This window comes from Engystomops pustulosus, chromosome 7 (assembly GCF_040894005.1).
Source record: "Engystomops pustulosus chromosome 7, aEngPut4.maternal, whole genome shotgun sequence".
In the NCBI taxonomy this organism is placed as follows: Eukaryota; Metazoa; Chordata; class Amphibia; order Anura; family Leptodactylidae; genus Engystomops; species Engystomops pustulosus.
The window spans coordinates 97,593,998-97,615,016 of record NC_092417.1 but is presented as its reverse complement, the minus strand read 5'-3'; the positions used below and the strand labels follow the sequence as shown (position 1 = coordinate 97,615,016).

The 21,019-nt window shown below is 41.7% G+C and overlaps 1 protein-coding gene across 4 annotated transcripts in view; it reads left to right on the top strand.

Annotated features, from left to right (window-relative positions):
• The window catches only part of ZFHX3 (zinc finger homeobox 3), a 72,557-nt gene that overhangs the window by 48,634 nt on the left and 2,904 nt on the right, over positions 1 to 21,019 (top strand). For all 4 annotated transcript variants that reach the window (XM_072117339.1, XM_072117341.1, XM_072117337.1 and 1 more), the window contains exons 4-9: positions 294 to 528; positions 10,903 to 11,016; positions 11,193 to 11,317; positions 11,416 to 11,616; positions 14,059 to 14,164; positions 15,148 to 20,589. In XM_072117339.1, the coding sequence (XP_071973440.1) occupies positions 294 to 528; positions 10,903 to 11,016; positions 11,193 to 11,317; positions 11,416 to 11,616; positions 14,059 to 14,164; positions 15,148 to 20,589 (6,223 nt within the window). The remainder of the gene's footprint in view (positions 1 to 293; positions 529 to 10,902; positions 11,017 to 11,192; positions 11,318 to 11,415; positions 11,617 to 14,058; positions 14,165 to 15,147; positions 20,590 to 21,019) is intronic.

Here is a 21,019-nt window from a genome sequence, read left to right as displayed (position 1 = left end):
TACTTGTAATTCCAAATGACTGGTAAAGCTACCAACCAAATTGCTGAATTTATAGCTCTAGGAATGTTGGTTGGCACCTGAGAGCTTTTCGTTCTGAGTAGTCATTAACTATTTTGTTAGCCATATGTAAAATAGACCAGACAGAAAACGCCAAACACACCGCATGCAGTGTTTTGAAAAAAATGTCATGTAAAATGTTTAAAACACGATTTCCAAGGACAGTGAAGATGGCTGTGTGTGAATCCAGTCCAATGCTCAACTGATCTGAATTTTGAAATTTTTTTTTTTTGCAGCACTTACAGCAGCACGAGTGTGGAGTAGAGGGAGAATCTTCCTACTACCACTGCGTACTGTGCTCTTACTCTACAAAGGCCAAACTCAACTTAATCCAACATGTCCGTTCTATGAAACACCAACGTAGTGAGAGTCTGAGAAAACTCCAGAGGCTGCAGAAAGGACTTCCAGAAGAGGAAGAAGACCTAGGCCAGATCTTCACGATCAGGACATCTTCGCCTCCTACAGAGTCTGGTTAGTGCCTTCCATTTACTATGTCAGTCTTTGATTCCGCTAGTGTATTTTGGGTACACTATATTCTGTAGTATATTCTGGAAAATGTGTGCACACCTGTGTTTATGAAGACACATCTGCTTTTTATGTAACAGCAGATTTTCCAACCACACTAACCTTTTCCTCCATCTCCCCCTTGGGGCACTTTCTGCTAATTGCTGCAATAATGAGACTATACAAGTATCTGTAGAGACACACAAGCTTAGCCATAGTGCCCCTGGGATGCCAGTAGGATTCTCACTAACATCTGCTAGAAAGCAGATTCCCATTCTTGTTGCATGACTCTTACTAAAGTTTGGGTCCATGCCTTGCCCAAAGTTTTAAACGATGGTATCAAAATCTGCAGAACATATGTTAAGCTGTGTTCACGTCATGCTATGTGACCGCTGGAATCAATTCGTGCTTAAATGTAAAACATGGCCATAAGCTCAAGCTCAAAGTATAAAAAAAATGCCCTTTTCAGTTGCTGACAGAGTGGCTTCCTTTTGACTTTTATTATATTGCTTTGGGTAAAACTTTGTAGTAAGTGGTGTAGCTCCTGTGTAGCAGCAAGGCCTTAGAAATCGTTAATGCCTTGGAAGCACTACAATTAAAGTACAGGTCTCCTCTGCAATGGAGGGATGTGAATAATAAAATGATGAAGGGACAGGGATTATCATTCTGGACTTCCTGTATGTCATCCCATTGCATATCCTGACACTGGGTCCACTCCAAGCCTTAAATAGCTTCTTAAAGGGCAGCAAAAGGAGATAATTGCAGTTAAAGTTTGCCGTCCCTTTTAGATTGCTTTACATTGTTGAGCCCTATTACATTGTTTTCCTCAGTCTGAGAGGGTGCTGTTTCTATGCATATCCAAAAAAGATGCTGTTGTGGCCTCTTGCATTCCTCCAGTGAGACTGAATCTTCTTAGTGGACATATTGTTTCAGCAGATTCGGTTAATCTCTGCCGAGTCTTTGGCATCTCTTCCCTTGCACATTGCCCTCATTGTTACCGGTCTCTGTTGAGAGTGTGTGGGGCTGGAGAGGGTGGGGGTCTATAAGGCATACTGAGCACAAAGCCTGCTCCTTGAAGGGAGCTTTTGTTTGGACAGGAAGAGGTTGAGTGTTACTGTCAGACTCTGATTCCACCAGTTGTCTCCCAGTGCCCGGGCTCCTCCTCTCTCTCCTGTTCGGACTTCATGGAACTGACGCTTTGTGTGTGTGTGCGCACGCGGAGAGTCTGTATCTCATTAACCCCATCATTTGGGCCTTTACCCCTTGCTTTCTGTGGCCCCCTCTGTGAAGCATCTCATGTCAGTCATGTGTGCATACAGCTCATTTACACTCAATATGTTCCCTATTGTCTGACTAAGCTGTAACACAATAATATAAATACATGCTTTTTCAAAGCAGGGTGCTGCTTCCAGCTAACAACCAGGTACAGGGCTTTTCCTCAGACCACTTCAGACCAAAAAGTTTATTAGAATTTTTTCCAGGCTCATATTTCTATTTTAGCATGCTACCGGCTCAAGATGCACCACAGCTATTAAAGGGGATTTCCTTTGAACTGTGACTCTAAAAAATTGTGGGCACATCTGAGGTCTGAAGATCTTATGAAGGCCAATGTTTTTGGGCGAGGGAACAAATTTTATGTCCACAGTAGCATGCAAGATGACACTACTTCCTAGGCATAGGGCATGCTGAGATATTATGTAAAGCATGTACTCACACCATGCCCATGTAATATCTGGCATCATTTTTTCTCAGAAGAAAACGCACTGTTAGTGCTGTAAGAAGTAGTGGCTGCTTTTTGTTTCTTCTGGCTGGCACCCTATTAATCTGCAGCTACCAGGAGTCTTCAGTATTCATGCTTCCAGGCAGAGTTAGCTGCAGACAGGAGGAGAGCCCGCTCTGGAATGTCAGCAATGCCATGTAGCCTGTTTCTTGTTTGCTCTCCCCTGCTTCGAGCACAGTGACTTGGAAAAGGATATGAAACTCTTCATCCTCCTCAATTTTGTTTTTATTAAAGTGTTTGCTGGGTAATTCTGGCTTCTATTTAATCTGCCCCCGGCTGTGTGAGCGAGGTAACAGGGGCAAGGCTGCGATGTGACACAAATATCTTTCAGAAGTCCAGCTTACTGGGTAACATTACTTTCCTGTCAGGTGCCTTATTTCATATATTGTATGCATTTTATCTTATTTCAGAGGGTTAGTGATAAGAAAATGTGGTAGAACATCTAACCATTCTCACATTTAGCTTGTTTTTTTTTAGCAATTTCTTATGCTTGGCTGTATCCACATTATATGATTGATATCTCGACAAAAGGATTTATAATTATCTCGTTTGTCCATCACATACCTGTACTAGTCGGTGAGATGGTACCAAGGAGGGGTGTGTGAAGTTAGTGATATCACATATATTACAGTTCTAAGCACCTCCACAAATATTTACATACATGAGTGCAGAAAATTAGACCTTCAACAAGATGTTACTTTTTATAGCAAATTTATCAAATATTCTTAGTTTTTAGAAAATAGAGTAGTGTGCACACGGCTGTCTAAGTACATGTGCCTTCACTGGTGTGGTGTTGGTAATCCCTCAGTCAAAATAACTATACTGGATCACGTAAGATTTGTATGTAGTATAAAAGTCCTATATTCACTCTCGTGCACTGGCTAAAGATGCAAGATAAACCTATTCTGTGGAAATAACATGGGGTATAATTACAGATTGCTATTTAGGATTGTGCAACAATAGTAGTTTTTTGGGATTTATATTGTCTACATGTGTGATGGTGTAATTTGCATCTATCCGCTGGCTCGAGATGGCTCGTGCCGCTAAATAATCCTGGTGCATTTCTATTTGTGCTATTACAATAGCCTGTGCCAATTTCCTGTTGCAAGTTGTAGTAATTCTATGTGGATGAGGCATCTCTGTCCTGGCCTTCCTTGATTCAACCTGTGTTTTCAAGAACTTTAAGTGTGGCGCTATTCCAGACGGCTCTTGGTTGGAACTCCGTAAAAAAGGGCTGTCGTCCAGAACAGGGCTTCCCCCTAAGTTTCATATGCCCAAATAGGAAATAACAAAAAGAAAACATATTTAAGTTAAATGATGAGAGGCACAAAGTGATATATACTGTAATATATGGGTCATGCACATGTATATAATCTGCCAAGGCACATATTGCAACAAGATACAAAATGGCCATCTCTTATGTTTGAAAGCTACCGTACTTTTATAATTGTAGTGTGTGTGTCTTGCAAGCTCCTCAAGTCTGGAAGAATGTTGAGTCTCTTCATGTACAAGTGGGACAGTTTATTCACCCCCCTCCTTTCCCTCACATGTTCCCTCCCCCACAGTCACTCATTTCGTCTCCCTGCGCAAATTGAAAACGACTAACCTTGTCATATTTAGTGCACTGCTCACAGCCGCTGCCTTCCAGGGCTAATCAGGCACAAACATATTCGGAAAGTTGCTAAGCTCTGAGCTGTCTTCTAAGCATTAAAGTGTCCTGTCTGCCTGGGAGGTCACTCCTATCTTGGCTGTACCGCTCATGTACGGCCAGTAATATTGATTGATTAATGTATAAAAAGCACCAAATCCATTTGCTTCTATGAAATAGAGCAAAGTGCATTCACTCACTTGGAATTTTCACCTCATTCTTTTGTTTGAAGGACGTGTATATTCCGATTTTAATATGCCAACAGCATTTTTTTTTCTGTTATTTGCTTTCAGTCGCAGTTTTTAATTAATTTATGGTTTAAAATTTTGGATAGTTTTGCTATGTATTTTCTTTTTTAGCCTTTTGCTTGCTTTAATAGTTAATTTTTCATTTCATGATCTACAAAAACTATGGAGAGAATGGAGCCTTTTCCTGTCATAACCAGTCAGCGATCCTATTTATGCGCTACTTGCGATGGGGGGCAAAAAAAAAAATTACTTCCCCCTGCCTCAGCAGCCTCCCTCAATGCAGCATTTGGCCTAATTTAGGAAGTTGCATGACCTTTGCCACCATTCAGTGGTTATAGAAGTGGTAACAGTAACCTCACAGCTTAACATTACTGTTTCAGCTTCTGTAACCACTGGTTGGCCACAGCTATCCCATGAACACGGACACTTACAGACCAGTTGCAAAGTTAACAAATAGACTTGGGATAATGGGGGGCTGGAGCATGCGACCTAGCTTTTATTTTCCATGGGGTATTCCTGGTGAGCTGGAGAACCTCTTTAAAGGAAATCAACCACCAAAAATAACAAAAATAAGGCCATCTTCACCTTGATCCCGGCGCTAAGCTTGTATGTATTGTACGTTGCTCTTAAGCCTTAGTTGTGGTCTCAGTGGGACTGGATTGGATTTATATTTGTTTTCAGTGGTGTTTAGTAGTAGCCTTCTCCTCTTTTCTCTATTTAAAAGACAGGTCAACTAGCTAGGTTTAGCTGTGACGATAATTTTAAAGTATATTGCCTTGGGACTCTTTTACTCTGGCGTTTTTCACATCTGCGATTTGGTGATTTCATGGATGACTTACGGACCCATTGGTCTCTATTGGTGTTCTAAAATGTACGTTTTTTAATTACATTTGTTGTGTTTTCTAACCAATGTTAAACCTTCAATTTTCTTTGCGGTTACGGACATGCTAACATGCACCAGGGTGAATCTAACCTTCGAAGTAGCTGGAGGATTGAGAGGATGGTGATGGATCACAGTGCAGAGAGGGCCAAAAGCATCAGTGTGATCTGAGAAAGTAGGCATTAGTTTAGATTATTTTCAAGGTGTGTGTGTTAGTTTTTTGGTTTTTTTTTTTGGGGGGGGGGCACGGGGGGGATTTGTCCTCATTTGTCTCTCATTCTGTGACCTCTCTACCTTGTAAGACTAGGTTTGAGGTATCATATTAATTACTGCATTGTGCTAAGACCAAGCAAGGGCATCCATGACCTCAAACTTTAGATCTTTTGCCACGATTACTGGATCGCACAGTGTGGAACAGAAAAGTGAATTTTCTCCTAAAGCCTTAAGTGGGGAAGCCATGCTAATTGTAAATCAATGCATCTTAAAATGTACCATTGATCTGCAGTTAGAACTTAGAAGAGAAGCTGTAATTACTACCTGAGTCAAGGGCTTTTTATTCTTGGGTTCCAAGCTAAATAAATATAGATGGTAGGAGGAACTTCTGACTTCATTAAAGTGGCATACATTATTTTATATTGTTTGTTCTCATGATATTGTATCCTTTTTTTTTTTTGACTTGTCTTCCCAGTTACCATTTGGCATTTGCCCAAATGGTGAATTCAACTCTCCTCTTTCAGGAGACACATATCCACATAGATTGAGGTTTTTTTAGACTTGTGTGAAACTATTTTGGCAACCTTTGAGCTATCATTGGGCACACAGTTTTATTGTCGCACCACAGAGCATCCTGGGAGCTTTGCTTGTGCCTTACACATTTGACTGTCACAGTTTCCTAACAAGCTAGGAACAAGTGGCAGCTGCTGGCTAGAAATTGATTTAATTAATTGCTTTGCCAATAAGCCAGCTCATTACGCCTTCCATGGGTTAGGAGAATGGCTAACAAGTCCACTGATCAATGGAGCCAATAAAGATTTTACTCATTAATGAGCAGAGCACTAATTACACTTATCCAGTAACCAATTAGGCTTAGTGGCTCACATGCTGGTGTGTGCACTTACCGTTTAGCGTACAGTAGAGATATGGTGGCGGGCAGCTAGTGGATTGAAAGCAAGGGCACAATGACCTTGAGAGGGTAACTTGGCACTCCTGGTAGCCACAAGGATGGGAAAAGAAGGATATGGTCACAACCTGCACCATTCACTATTAAGTATAGTATATAGTGTAATGTATAATAGTTTTCTGACACCATCTGATGAATAATATCAGCTGTATCCATGAAAGCACATTTCCCCCTTAAGGAATAAAGATTTATAAGACGTTTAGTCTCCGTCTTTTGTCTGGCGGTGAAGAATGCTGCTCAGCTGTTTTTAATACTTCTAATCTGAGGAAGCTGGACCGCAGCAGAAACGTTGCCAGTACATATCTCGCGAGGGTTGTCGCCCAGCTTTCTTTGACCCTTTTTAATGTTACACCTACCTATGCAAGCTGTGTTTGCACTCACCTACCTTTACAGGAAACCTACAGGAGAGATGTTGAGAGGAAAGAGCAACTCCTGAGCAGATCTGAGACCTCTACATGTGAGGGGCAGACTGATTTATCTGATGTGGTATGGACACATTATAGTGGCTGTTTATATGCAGTCATGACTAAGTGCATGTGCTTTTGTGTCCTGTCTATCAGACAGAGCATTGTGGGTGGCTGCTGGATACCGAGTGCTGCGGGCTGATGGCTGAAGATGATGGAATATATGAGCTTTTATGGAGTTAGAGTATATTGAGGCTCAAGACTGGGATTTGTGGTGAGTCGGATGCTATTCACTGATGTCTCAGCAGAGTCCCCTGGAATTTGCTATTTCTCAACTTGTCTGCTCCTTCCCTTATTGACCTGGTCAGACCCCTTGTGAGATCCCTAATTGAAAATTAATACAGGATCAATGCAGAAGGCAATTTGCATATTGATTATACACAGCGCTGAATGCACCATATGTGTGGCAGATTGATCGGGAGTCTGAGACAGCTCAAGGAAGCGAGACGTTCAGGGTTGTGTGGCTATGAGAGGTGCAGAGGATTCTACCGCCTAATGTAGGTGCAGCACTGTGACCACTCTAGGATTATAATTTCTACATTGGAATTATGGGTAATTATTTTTAGACTGGAGGGTTTCTAATTTTGCTTCACAAATTAGACTATTGTTCTAAAATGATAATCTGCTGTCCCCAACTTTTTTAGCTGAATGTTATTAAAAAGTTGTTCTAGCAATTCTTTGGTTACTTGTAAAAGTGGTAATTGTCAGTGCATTATTATAGTATTCCTACAAGTTTGTTATTTTTCCACAGGATGACTTGGGTTCCATGTTTTAAAGGATGCATGCATTTACATATAGTTCCATAATATTCCATATAGCTTTATACATCCTGGGGGTTATATACAAATAAAATAAGACATTACAGACTAAAAACAGTCATATGGAACAATAGGACTGGGGGTCCTGCTAGCAAGAGCTTACAGTGTATGAGGATAAAGGGGGGGGGGCACAAGGTATAATTGCTTGACTAATGGTCTAGCCATTCTTTATAAGGGACGGAGCAAAAATAATTTAATGCAAATCCAAGAGCCCAAGATCAATGGGACTGCAGAGAAGCCTGTAGCTTGGTATTTGGTGTTTACCAGAAAACAGATTGGAGGAGTACAGAGGATGGGTTAATAAAAGACAGGTGATGTTTCATGCAGTTAAAGAATGTGATTGGTATGCCTAAAGAGATGTTTTATAAGAGCACGTTTGAAGATTTGGAGGTTAAGTCTGATAGTCTATGGAAGGGCATTCTAGAGAATTGGTACAGGTCAAGAGAAGTCCCGGAGATGTGACTGGGAGGTTCGAATTAAGGAAGAGAATAATAAGATGATCAGCGGCAGATAGAAGAGCATAGGTTGGGCGGTAAACTGAGATGACAGAGGAGAGCTAGGGAGATGCGCCATTGTGCAGAGCTTTTGTGGATTAATTAGTAAACTTTTATTTGTGAGAAGACTGACAACCAGTGTATTGACTGGAAGCATCCATGTAGTATTTGGTCTGAAAGGCAAACCTGGCTGCTGCATTACGAATAGGTGGTAGAAGTGGGAGTTTACTGAGTGGAAGGCCGATTTTCAATACGGTGGGCCTGCTGCCTCAAGATTATGGTGATACCACAGACAGAAATTGAGGTCATTGTGAGGTGGGTTAGTAGATGGTAGAAAAACAAGAGGTTCAGTTTTACATTTCAAGAGAGGACATGATGTTAGAGACAGCAGAGACACAATCGCTGGTATTCTGCTGTAAGACAGGGGAGATGTGACGTGCAGGGTATATTCAGCATAAAGATGATACTGGAAACCATACTTGCAGTATGTAGGGAAAAGGGAAGAGGACCTGGGACTGAGCCTTGAGGAACCCGACAGTGAAAGAAAAAGATGAGTTATCCAGAAAAGGAGACACTGAAAGTGCGGTCAGAGAGATGGAAAGAAAACCAAGAGTACAGTGTCCTTCAGGCCAGTTGTGTGATTCCCTGAGGAGGGGCTGGTGGCCCGCAGTATCAAATGCTATGAGAGATCCATAAAAATGAGAAGAGAATAGTGACCTTTGGATTTGGCAGTGAGGAGATCATTGGAGACTTTAAAAAGCGCAGTTGAAGTGTAGTTCATAATACCACTTGCCACATTGTCTTAATAATGTTCTGTTCACAAAGTGTCCTGCTGGAAAATAAGCAGTGGATACAAGTTAGATGCATGGTAGTGACCACGGGTACCACAAATGGATAACTGCTGATTGCCAAGCTACCTAGATTTCTAACCAGTGTTACAACTGCTTGTGTGATGCAGGTTACAGAGCGCAACCATTGTGGAGAATGAACATCCTGAAAGATGAATCTTGTTATTCCTCAGTGTATAGAAAATTTGATGTAGTAAACTGTAGAACCACTTTCAAGTGGACAATGTCACTCCCGGCCACCAGTTAGCAGCAGCACTATAGGATATTTCCTTTATAGACACAGCACCATTTTAGTTGGGTATATGGTATATTTCTAGGTGTGTGTGTGTGTGTATATATATACTTGAGTGTATGATTAGGTTAATGTATATATGGGATCTTACCTTTCAGTACCCTGATTTTTGTTTTTATTAAACAATTCTTATCGTGTACCTTCCCACGATCAACGTGTATTTTTGTACTGGTTCACAATACTTTTACTTGGTTTATACTTGGCATGGCTGTGACTATTGTGAGATCTATTTTTAAAAGCTTTATTGACATGTGCTGGCATACATGTATTGATTTTGTACATGTGTTATTATGTGGATGGTTTTGTAAGGAAGTCGGGTGGTTCTGGTTGCCCCCTCCCCTGCAGGAGGGGCCTCTTTAGTACATGTCTGCCATTGTCCTACTGACATTGAAATTACATTTCTCATGGTGATTTGAACACGGTACATTTGAGGGAGTGAGAGATTCATTCTCACCATGACAGGACATAATAGCTTCACGCTCTGCTAGGAGCTGCCATACAAAATTGGCCACTGCTTATGATGAGCCATTTTATACATAAGGTTTAGGGTTAGATACACCTACTTGAAAGAAAAAGTGAAAAAAAATTAATAGCGGACATTGGTTATGGACACTTGCATGTAAACGCACAGGTCATTCAGTGTGCAGTTTTTTTTCATTACCCTTAAATACATACTGTTGCATATGGTAATGAAGAATAGAAATGATCAACTTGTGGAATACAACTACCAAAATGAAAGCAGTTACTAAGAGCTGGGCTTTCTGCAGCAGGCAAGGTTCAGGCATGGGGGCTTGCATCAAAACATTGCAACCAGATACTTTATAATAAACTATTAAAGGTTTCTCCAAAGGAATTGAAAAGATGCTAGTTTTTTAAGTTAAGACAGAATGTTTTTAAAGCTCTTTTAAAAATTGCAATGGTTTTCTAAGTAATAGTGTGTGCGTGTGAAAGCAATCTATTTGACGTCGTAGTTATCTTTAGCATCTTGTATACGCATTGATATAGAAAGCTCCTGTCTCTGGAGCTACCTTTTTATTGTCCCTTGTTTAGATTGTGTGCAGAGATTCATTCTGCAGCAGGGATGAACATTGTGTTTCCTCTACATCAGACATTATGACCTAGGAAGTCTTTTAGTCTCTCCCAAGCCTCAAGTTCCTTGGCATGTTGTCTGGGCTCTGATTCTCTTCCTCCCTATGCTAAGGATGACACCTCTAGCCCATAGGAGGAACTGCACTGTGGTAACCGCCGCAGAGTGGCTGAGCAATCACAGGCACACTACAATAAAGGCACTTTTCTGGTAATTTGTAGCTGTGCTGTGCTCTTCTCTAAAGCCTCTGAAAAGAAACATCACTATCCATCGTGCCTTTCTACTTCAGAAGGGAATCGCATTTCTTTTGGGGCTTGACAGCGCTTGTTAAGAACAATGTCTACTCAAAATGGGTTTCTAGAATGAGCTATGCAATAAAGTATTCTGCATTATGGAAATGTAGCATCTCATCACATCATCCAGTATATTAAATATTGCGACCCGGGATATTGCATGAGTATCAATTCTGAGTCAGATTTGTGTTGCATTTTTAATATGTAAAAAGATTTTACGGTTAAATATGTGAGGGTTTTTGTACACACATATATATGCATGAAGTCCCTGCCCCATCTTTATTTCTGATGGGTTTTTTTTCTTTGCAGATGATCCTATTGAAGATGCTGAGGGCTCTTGTGAAGTTGTTGCTGACCCAGAAGAAGCCCCGAAAGACCAGGAGCCTGAAGCAGCCACAGAGAGCAACAGGAGTTCAGGCAAAGGTAAGTTATGCACCCCACAAGTCTATATAGAAATGCACAAAGGTTTATGAATTTAGTGGGGGTTTTTTTGTTTTTTTTTTTCCTCACAGGACAGCAAACATTTTTCCCCAAGTAGTCTCGTTAGTCTCTAAACCGGATTGATTATGACTATTAAACTTTCTTAATTTCAATTCCAGCATCTTCTTTTCCCTCTGAGAAGGATCCTCCAGACACCATACCCACCAAGCATTCATCTGTAACCAGCACTGAACCCCCTGTGGCCAAGCGACCTAAGTGTGCCGACGAGAAGAAAAATGAGCAGGTAGTGTCTGCCGTTATGGCTTGTTTGCTTGAGCTTATTTGTTTGTATGGTGGTTATTTTTATTTTTTGCTCCAATACTGACTACCCCTTTCTCTTAGCTCTACCAATGTCCATACTGCAAGTACAGCAATTCAGATGTGAACAGACTGAGAGTCCATGCAATGACCCAGCACTCTGTACAGCCTATGTTGCGGTGTCCCCTCTGCCAGGATATGCTGAACAACAAGATCCATCTGCAGCTGCACCTCACCCATTTGCATAGTGTGGCACCCGACTGTGTGGAAAAACTTATTGTCACGGTAAGTGGCACTACAAGAAAGCATGTAGAAGTGTCTGTAAATGAGTCACTAAGAACTCGACAAGCGAGGACATCCCGAGTCATTGATAATGGTTACGGCATTGTGGTGCGCATGTGCTGTTTGCATTCACGTAATGTCCCTAATAATAACTCAGACGGCTCTCTGCAACCTGCCCAGTGTCAAGTCTGTTACCACGGCAACCATGGCTTTGATTCTGCTCCATATCCTGCATTACTGTATTTGTGCGAATGGTCATCTCAATTCACTGACCATCTGCAGTACACTACCACAGTATAGCACACCACCCAGCCATTTCTGTGCTCTCTTGTTTAACCATACTGCCCCTCAATTGCCTTTTGGCCTCTCGCCCACCTTCGTTTTGTCTCTGCCATCATTTGCGCACAATCGCTAGAACCTTAAGTGGTAACTGCGCGGCTCATGTTTGCCAATTAGATGGTGTAAATGCAAAGTGACCTCAATATCCTCCTCTTGCTAACGAGTTTTTCTCTCCAACCTTTGCGCTCTTTGTAATGGAAATATGCAGTCTGTCTGCAAGTGGGATTTGCATGTTGGACCTCGTTGACAGTCGGAGGTTTTTTTTCATCCTTTGACCTCTTTCCTCTTTTCTTTGTCTGTGTCCTCAGCTCTCCCCTCACTGTCAAGCGCTTTTCTCCCTCCATCCACCGCACACTGCCCCCCCCCTTCTTTCTTCCCTCCTATCCTTCATTGCAATATGCAAAGAAAACTCGCTGGGTTACAGGGCAGGCCTAAGAGTCCAGCTTACACCCCTTAGACCCCAGCATGGTGTAAAATGTGGCCGTGTTCTGTCAGCTGGGCCTCCTCACACAATTAGCATGTAATTATCCCGTGTGATGGGCAGCCAGTGAAGAGCCAGCTGACACGTTGCATCGCTGACCCGCAAGTCAGAGATCAGTGGGCACACAGAGCAGGGCAGTGTGCTCCTTAATGATGCAATTTACATATCTGGCCAAGCAGCTGTGTATTGCAGGAGCCGTGCTGTGTGATATGGCGTTATTTCCACTGGTCACTTTGGGCTTGGTTACAGATGTGCTTTGGGCACCTTTCTGGCCACAATGTCTTGCCTTAGTTTTGATTCCTGCTTCAGTTGACTACAGGTTGTAATAAGCATTGTTTGCTGGTTGTGTAATATCAGCTGATATGTGACGCTGCAGGCATGAGGCACGGAAAAGGTAGCAGGCACATTAGACCTCTCAAAACCTGCCAGAATTCCAATCAGGAAAGATGATTAAAGTAGAGAGCAGACAACGTCTCCTGCTCACCTCCTCGTCTGCCGTCATTCACACTTGATTGACTTCAACCTTTCAAGTACAGAAGTCTTTCTCTTATTATTCAAGGCCAGGCAAGGTTTTCTAATTAAAGTGTATGAAAACAATTATAGAGCTGTCTTGTGGAGCTGGAATTCTCTGAGACTCTGCATACAGCTTTGCTCTCGCCGGGTGTGGGGATTTAGCGGACATATATTCCTCCCCTTGCCTTTAAATGAGAATGTGTCCGTGCTTGTGATCCTGCTTGCTTCTTCCTGTAATGTCCTCACAGAGAAGAAGATCAGACAAGAAGTCTTTGTTTCCTCTTGTTTGATGATGGCATTGCACGAAATACAGGTTAAAATGGTGTATGGCGTATTAATTAGGAATACATGCATTTCTCGACACTGAATCATTTCAGTCGTGAACATTGTCATATGTAAATAATAACTGATGGCACATAAATCAGATTAATTAAAATGTGTATTTTTAATTTCCTATGTTGTAGACTGGAAAATATCACTTGTTCAATTGAATGCTGACATGTGACATGTTTTCCTGTTTGCTTGCCATCTATTATGTCACCACATTTGTAGATGTCTCTAAAGAGTTTTATCCATGTGGTTTGGGAGTCTGTTTTATTGTTAACCCTATTGTGTGTTGCTGTTTTTTTTTTTTGTTTTTTGTTTTTTTAATCCTAATGATAACTGATCCTTCAAAAATCTCTTGAGCCCTCACAATGTACCCCCCATGTGTATTTCTCAGTTTAAGGAAACAGGCTGCTCCTTTCACTCAGGAACATGGCACACTCGTTTATCTTTAGCAGTCTGAATTAATTAGGGGTGTTAATATGTGCTTGGTAGATTGGGGAGGGAGGAGGGGGGCTTCCCGTACATCACTGTAATTGGCTGCCCCACAGCCTGTGACAAAACACTCTTTGTGATCAAAGTCAGGATTCTGTGGAAAGGGAAAAAAAAATATTAATTAGAAGATTATTCTTTTAGTGTGTCCCAATAATTAGAGCAGGCCACCTCCTGAGTGACGAGGGCTTGTTGAGCAGCTGGGGCACTCCCAGAGACATTCTTTGGGGTGAGGCATTATAGTTGCTTTGATTTTTAATATCTTGGCTCTCTTTTTTTTTTTTTTTTTTTTGTAGGTAACTTCTCCAGAGATGCTCATGCCAAGCAGCATGTTCTTACCAGTCAGTTCACCAGAGAGAGAGAAATCTGCATCACTCTCTGAAAATACAGAAAAGTTGTCAGGTAAGGGCAAGTCAACTTTATCTTTGGCTTTGTGAACACTAGGGCTAATATATCATTCCTTGCACGTCAAGGTGTGAAAAAGTCACAATTACCGTTGCACACCACAGTAAATGCGCCTTTTTGGTGCTTTTTTCAAAAAAGTGGTGCGCACAACTGCTGCATTGGAATTACTTTATATGTATTGGTTAAAGAGGTTGTCCACTTTAAGCACATTTCACCAAAAATATTAAATATTTGTTGTAATGAAAAGTTTTTTAATTTTCCAATACACTTTCTGTTGCAATTCCTCACAGTTTTCTACAACTCTGCTTGCTGTATTTCTATAAGAAGCTCCTATGTTTACTGCAAGTAGATAAACTGCGGTCCATGGTCATTTGATGTCACACAGGTGTATTGTTCGTTAGCATTTGATTACACTGTGATATAACGAACCATGCACCTGGGTGATATCACATGACCACGGACCGGTGTTTATCTACTGGCCGGTAACCTATAAGCTTCATGTTGCATGACGGCAGATAACAAGCTGAAACCATGAAGAATTATAACATTTTTCCAATATACATTCTGTTCCAACTTTATTACTTAAACAATATAAATTGTGCTGAAATGTGCTTAAAGTGGACAACCCCATTAACATTGATAATTCTGAGGTATGCATTACCTGTAGGGTCCTAGTGTAAATGAAAGAATATAGTGAATAGTATACTTTAAATGAGTGGGTGCTCCTTTCTATAAGGACTAAAAAGTGGGAATTGGATAATACACTACATTAACGGAAACCAAAGGGGTACCCGTTGGCTATTTTTGGGTGAAGCAAGCCATATTGAGACATTTAACACATATGTCAAAATGCTAAATTTAGGGTTGTGGCATTGTCTTTACAGAGATTTACTAAAAAATACTCCTCAGGAGAGTGGTTAGGGGTTCTGCATTATACACAAGGTTACATTGTTTTCTTTTCTTCCCTATTTTTTCATTAGAACCTGCTGAAGCATTGTCTAAGAATGCAGCTGTTCCTGAAGGGACTGAGCTGAGTACAGAACAGAAAGCACCTGCAGGTGACAGTAATTCTGCACGAGAAGATTCAGGATTCTTATGCTGGAAGAAAGGGTGTAACCAAGTTTTTAAAACCTCTGCTGCTCTCCAAACACATTTCAACGAAGTTCACAACAAGCGCCCTCAGTTGCCAGTCTCAGATCGCCACGTTTACAAGTACCGCTGCAATCAGTGCAGCTTAGCTTTCAAGACCATTGAAAAACTTCAGTTGCATTCACAGTATCACGTGATCCGTGCTGCCACCATGTGCTGTCTTTGCCAGAGAAGCTTCCGCACATTCCAAGCTCTTAAGAAGCATCTGGAAACCAGCCATCTGGAGCTGAGCGAGTCTGACATTCAGCAGCTGTACAGTGGGCTTTTAGTAAATGGAGACATTACAAATGTGGGAGATGCTACAATGGCAGATGATCAGAGTATGCTGGTAGATGACGAAAAGGAGGATGAGAGTGACTTGGATGATAAGCAGAGTCCGACTGGGAGTGATTCAGGGTCTTTGCAGGAAGACTCTGGTTCCGAACCCAAACGAGCGCTTCCTTTCCGTAAGGGCCCAAATTTTACGATGGAGAAGTTTTTGGATCCGTCCCGACCCTATAAGTGTACAGTATGCAAAGAGTCATTCACTCAGAAGAACATTCTGCTGGTCCATTACAATTCTGTGTCTCATCTGCACAAACTGAAAAGAGCCTTGCAAGAATCAACAACAGGGCAGCCTGAGCCCACCAGTAGCCCAGATAACAAACCATTTAAATGTAACACCTGTAATGTTGCATACAGCCAGAGCTCCACTCTTGAAATTCATATGAGGTCTGTATTGCACCAAACAAAGGCTCGTGCAGCAAAGCTGGAAGCTGCAAGTGGTGGTAGTAGTAGTAACAGTGGTGTCAGTGCCAGTAGTACTTGTACATCTATAACCTCCACAACCACCTCAAATCCTGTTAGTAGCAGCATAACCACAGTTTCAACCTGTACAACCACAGTTACACCTGCAGTGAGCTCCAGTTTTATAAGCCACACACCAACAGAAGCAGTAGTCAACCCTAGCACAACTAGTCTAATCTCTTCTGGTGTTTCTTACCCCCCTGAACATAAAGATGTTAATCGGAAAAAATTGGCAGACATGATCGCTTCAAGGCAGCAGCAACAACAACAGCAGCAGCAGCAACAGGCCCAAACCTTGGCACAAGCCCAGGCACAGGTGCAAGCCCATTTGCAGCAAGAGCTGCAACAGCAAGCTGCCATTTTGCAATCTCAACTGTTGAACCCAACTCTTCTCCCTCATTTTCCCATGACCACAGAGACATTGCTTCAACTTCAGCAGCAGCAACACTTACTTTTTCCTTTTTACATCCCAAGTACAGATTTTCAGTTCAACCCAGAAGTCAGTTTGCCCTTGACTAGTGGCACCCTAACTTTGACAGGGAGCAGCGCTGGTTTGCTAGAAGACATTAAGAATCCACTACAATTTAACCAACAAGCTCATTCTCACCATTCACATCTCCTTCAACAGCAGCAAAGTCAGATATGTATGCCAGAGGCTCGCTCCGCACTTTTACAACCATCAGAACAAAAAAACAAATCTGTGAAAGATAATTTAAAGGAATTAAAGAAAGAAAAAGAGCTGTCTGAAAGAGCAGACGACATGGCTGTAATGAGTGAGTCCCTATCGGATTCTTTGAAGGGTAAAGACAAGAAAGACTTTGCAACTGGTTCTACTTCTGAGAGTCTTTTGCTTCCACCTCGTATTGCTTCAGATGCACGAGGGAATGCCACCAAAGCCTTGCTTGAAAATTTTGGGTTTGAACTTGTAATTCAGTACAATGAAAACAAACAGAAAGCACAGAAAAAGAATGGGAAGAGTGAACAAACTGAGTGTTTAGAGAAGTTAGAATGCAGTTCATGTGGGAAGCTTTTCTCCAATATATTAATATTAAAAAGCCACCAGGAGCATGTTCACCAACGTTATTTACCCTTTAAGCAGCTAGAGCAATTTGCAAAGCAATACAGAGATCACTATGAAAAGCTATACCCACTAAGGCCCCAAACACCAGAAGCTCCACCGCCACCCCCACCGCCGCCTCCACCACCTCCTCCGCCGCCTCCAGCAACTCCACAGCCTTCTATCACACCGAATGTCCCTGCTCCTTCTCTCACCCCACCTAGCATTTCACCCGCACAGTCATCTGTGTCATTAGCTCAACTTTCAATGCCAATGGAACTGCCAATTTTTTCACCTCTTATGATGCAGACCATGCCGATACAGTCAATGCCAGCTCAACTTCCACCACAGTTGGGATCAGTAGATGCTCTTTCTGCAGACTTGGCCCAGTTATATCAACATCAATTAAATCCCAGTCTCCTGCAGCAGCAAAACAAGAGGCCTAGGACCAGGATCACAGATGACCAATTAAGGGTTTTGAGGCAATATTTTGATATTAATAATTCACCTAGTGAAGAACAGATTAAAGAAATGGCTGACAAATCTGGGCTGCCCCAAAAAGTAATTAAGCACTGGTTTAGAAACACTCTTTTTAAGGAGCGGCAACGCAACAAAGATTCCCCTTATAATTTTAATAACCCACCCATCACTAGCTTGGAAGAACTAAAAATGGATTCTAGGCCACCATCTCCAGAGCCTCAAAAACATGAATACTGGGGGAATAAGAGGTCTTCCAGAACACGCTTCACAGACTATCAGCTTCGTGTTCTGCAAGATTTTTTTGATGCCAATGCTTATCCTAAAGATGATGAGTTTGAACAGCTTTCTAATCTGTTAAACCTTCCTACACGTGTAATTGTGGTCTGGTTTCAGAATGCTCGTCAAAAAGCACGAAAGAACTATGAAAATCAAGTTGATGGTAAGGAAGGAGAGCGTCGGGAGCTGACAAATGATAGGTATATACGCACAAGCAACTTAAACTACCAGTGTAAAAAGTGTAGTTTGGTGTTCCAAAGAATTTTTGATCTAATTAAACATCAAAAAAAGCTATGCTATAAAGATGAGGATGAAGATATGCACGATGACAGCCAAAATGAGGATTCTATGGATGCCACTGATTTGCTGACTCCTTCAAGCTCATCATGTAGTACTCCGATGCCCTTTCAATCTTTTAGCAATGCAGCCTCAACATCCACAAACACAATTAGCACCGCTTTCCCACAACATTTGATGGACATAGATGAGCCTTCAATGTATAGTTCTAAATTGGAAGCTACCCACGATGATAAACCAAAGTCTTTTGAATTTCCAAGGACACAGCAAAACCAAAATCAAGAACAGCCACAACAACCAAAGCAAGAGCCACAGCAGCCTCATAGCACACAGTCTCAATCTTCACAGCAGGATCTATCCGAACAAAAAGCTTGTGCAACACCACAGAAACTTCCACCTATTTCATCTCCATCCACACAGCCACAAACTTCACACTGTACTATGACTCAATCAAGTCCAAATGCGCTACAGATCTCTCATCATCCTATGAAGCCCCTTCATTCCTCAACTCCACAACAGTTGCCCAATTTGCCACATCAATTAATTCCATATCAGTGTGATCAGTGCAAGCTGGCTTTCCCTTCCTTTGAGCATTGGCAAGAGCATCAGCAGCTTCATTTTCTTAGTGCACAAAATCAGTTTATTCATCCTCAATTTTTAGATCGACCAATGGATATGTCTTTTATGCTTTTTGACCCCAGCAACCCACTTTTAGCTGGACAATTGCTTTCAGGGGGGCTTTCTCAAATGCCAACTGGTTCAGCTACTTCGCCTTCGACACCATCCTCCACAATGAACTCTCTTAAAAGAAAATTAGAAGAAAAGGCTAGTGCAAGTCCAGGGGAAAATGATAGTGGGACAGGTGGCGATGAGCCTCAACGGGACAAGCGATTAAGAACTACAATTACACCAGAACAACTAGAGATTTTGTACCAGAAATATTTGCTAGATTCTAACCCAACACGTAAAATGCTGGATCACATTGCCCATGAAGTAGGGTTGAAAAAGAGGGTGGTTCAGGTGTGGTTTCAAAACACACGCGCAAGGGAAAGAAAGGGCCAGTTTAGAGCTGTTGGGCCAGCACAGGCTCACAGACGTTGCCCATTTTGCAGAGCTTTATTTAAAGCTAAAACTGCATTGGAAGCTCACATACGTTCCCGCCACTGGCATGAGGCAAAACGAGCTGGCTATAATATGAATTTATCAGCAATGCTGGTTGATTGTGATGGAGGAATACAGATGAAAGGAGATCTTTTTGACAACAATGCATTTCATAACTTGCCACATAGCAGCAATGATGGACAATGTATTTCTCTTTCCCCTGTGAGCAAATCCATGGATCTTTCTCCTCGGACGTTGCTCAGCCCTTCATCTATTAAAGTTGAAGGCATGGAAGATTTTGAGAGCCCCTCCATGTCATCTGTCAATTTAGGCTTTGATCAGAGCAAGTTGGATAATGATGATTGCTCCTCCGTGAATACTGCTATAACTGACACCACAACAGGAGATGAAGGAAATGCAGACAATGACAGTATATTGGCTGAGAAATCTACATCAGTAACTAGTGACGGCTTGCCAAAATCTGCCATGTTGGCAATGTCTGAGTATGACGACCAAATGTCTTCTGGACTGGTCAGCCCTGCTCCAAGCTATTATAGCAAAGAATATGAGAATGAAGGTATAATTGATTATAGTGAAACTTCCAGTCTTGCAGATCCTTGTTCCCCTAGCCCAGGTGCAAGCGGTTCCGCTGGCAAGTCAGGGGACAGTGGAGAGCGACCAGGTCAAAAGAGGTTCCGAACCCAAATGACAAATCTTCAGCTGAAAGTACTGAAATCCTGTTTCAATGATTATAGAACACCTACCATGCTGGAGTGTGAAGTCCTGGGCAATGATATTGGACTGCCAAAGAGAGTTGTCCAAGTGTGGTTTCAAAATGCCCGGGCTAAAGAAAAGAAGTCTAAATTAAGTATGGCCAAGCACTTTGGAATAAACCAAACAAACTATGAGGGACCCAAAACAGAGTGCACTTTGTGTGGTATTAAATATAGCGCGCGCCTTTCCGTGCGTGATCATATCTTTTCCCAGCAGCATATCTCCAAAGTTAAGGAAGCTATTGGAAGCCAGTTGGACAAAGAGAAAGAGTACTTTGATCCTGCTACTGTTCGTCAACTAATGGCTCAGCAAGAGTTGGACCGAATTAAAAAAGCCAATGAGGTTCTGGGTTTGACTCCACAACAGCAGGGTGTGTTTGATAACCCGTCCCTGCAAGCACTCAATCTTCCAACTCCATACTCAACACTACAAGGTATCCCTCCAGTACTGTTATCCGGTATCAACAGCCCATCTTTACCAGGATTCACTCCTGCTACTACAGGTGGGCACAAGATTAGTTTTGCTAGTGTTGTAATATCAGCGTAATAGTATTATTGCCTGTTTAAGATGTTATTTTGGGATTTTATTGTTTAACATGACGTGTTGGCTAAGTTAAGGCCAGCAGCATGTTACCTTGGAGAATCACAAATCTATCATTCCTATAATAACTTAACAAAATTTATAGATTTATTTAATATATATTAATAGTTACATTTGTTTTCACCAAATAGTTGTTAGGGCCAATTTTGGCATGTACATGTATCTATCTTATAAGAATAAAAATGTTAAAATAACTAATTATTGACCATATGCTACTAATGAAGCAAGCAGACTATAAATGCAGACCATAGAATATATTTTAAAAATATAGCTACAGAATTAATCATTATTCATCTGACAATTATGTTGAGTAACTGTTCTTTTCCGTTATT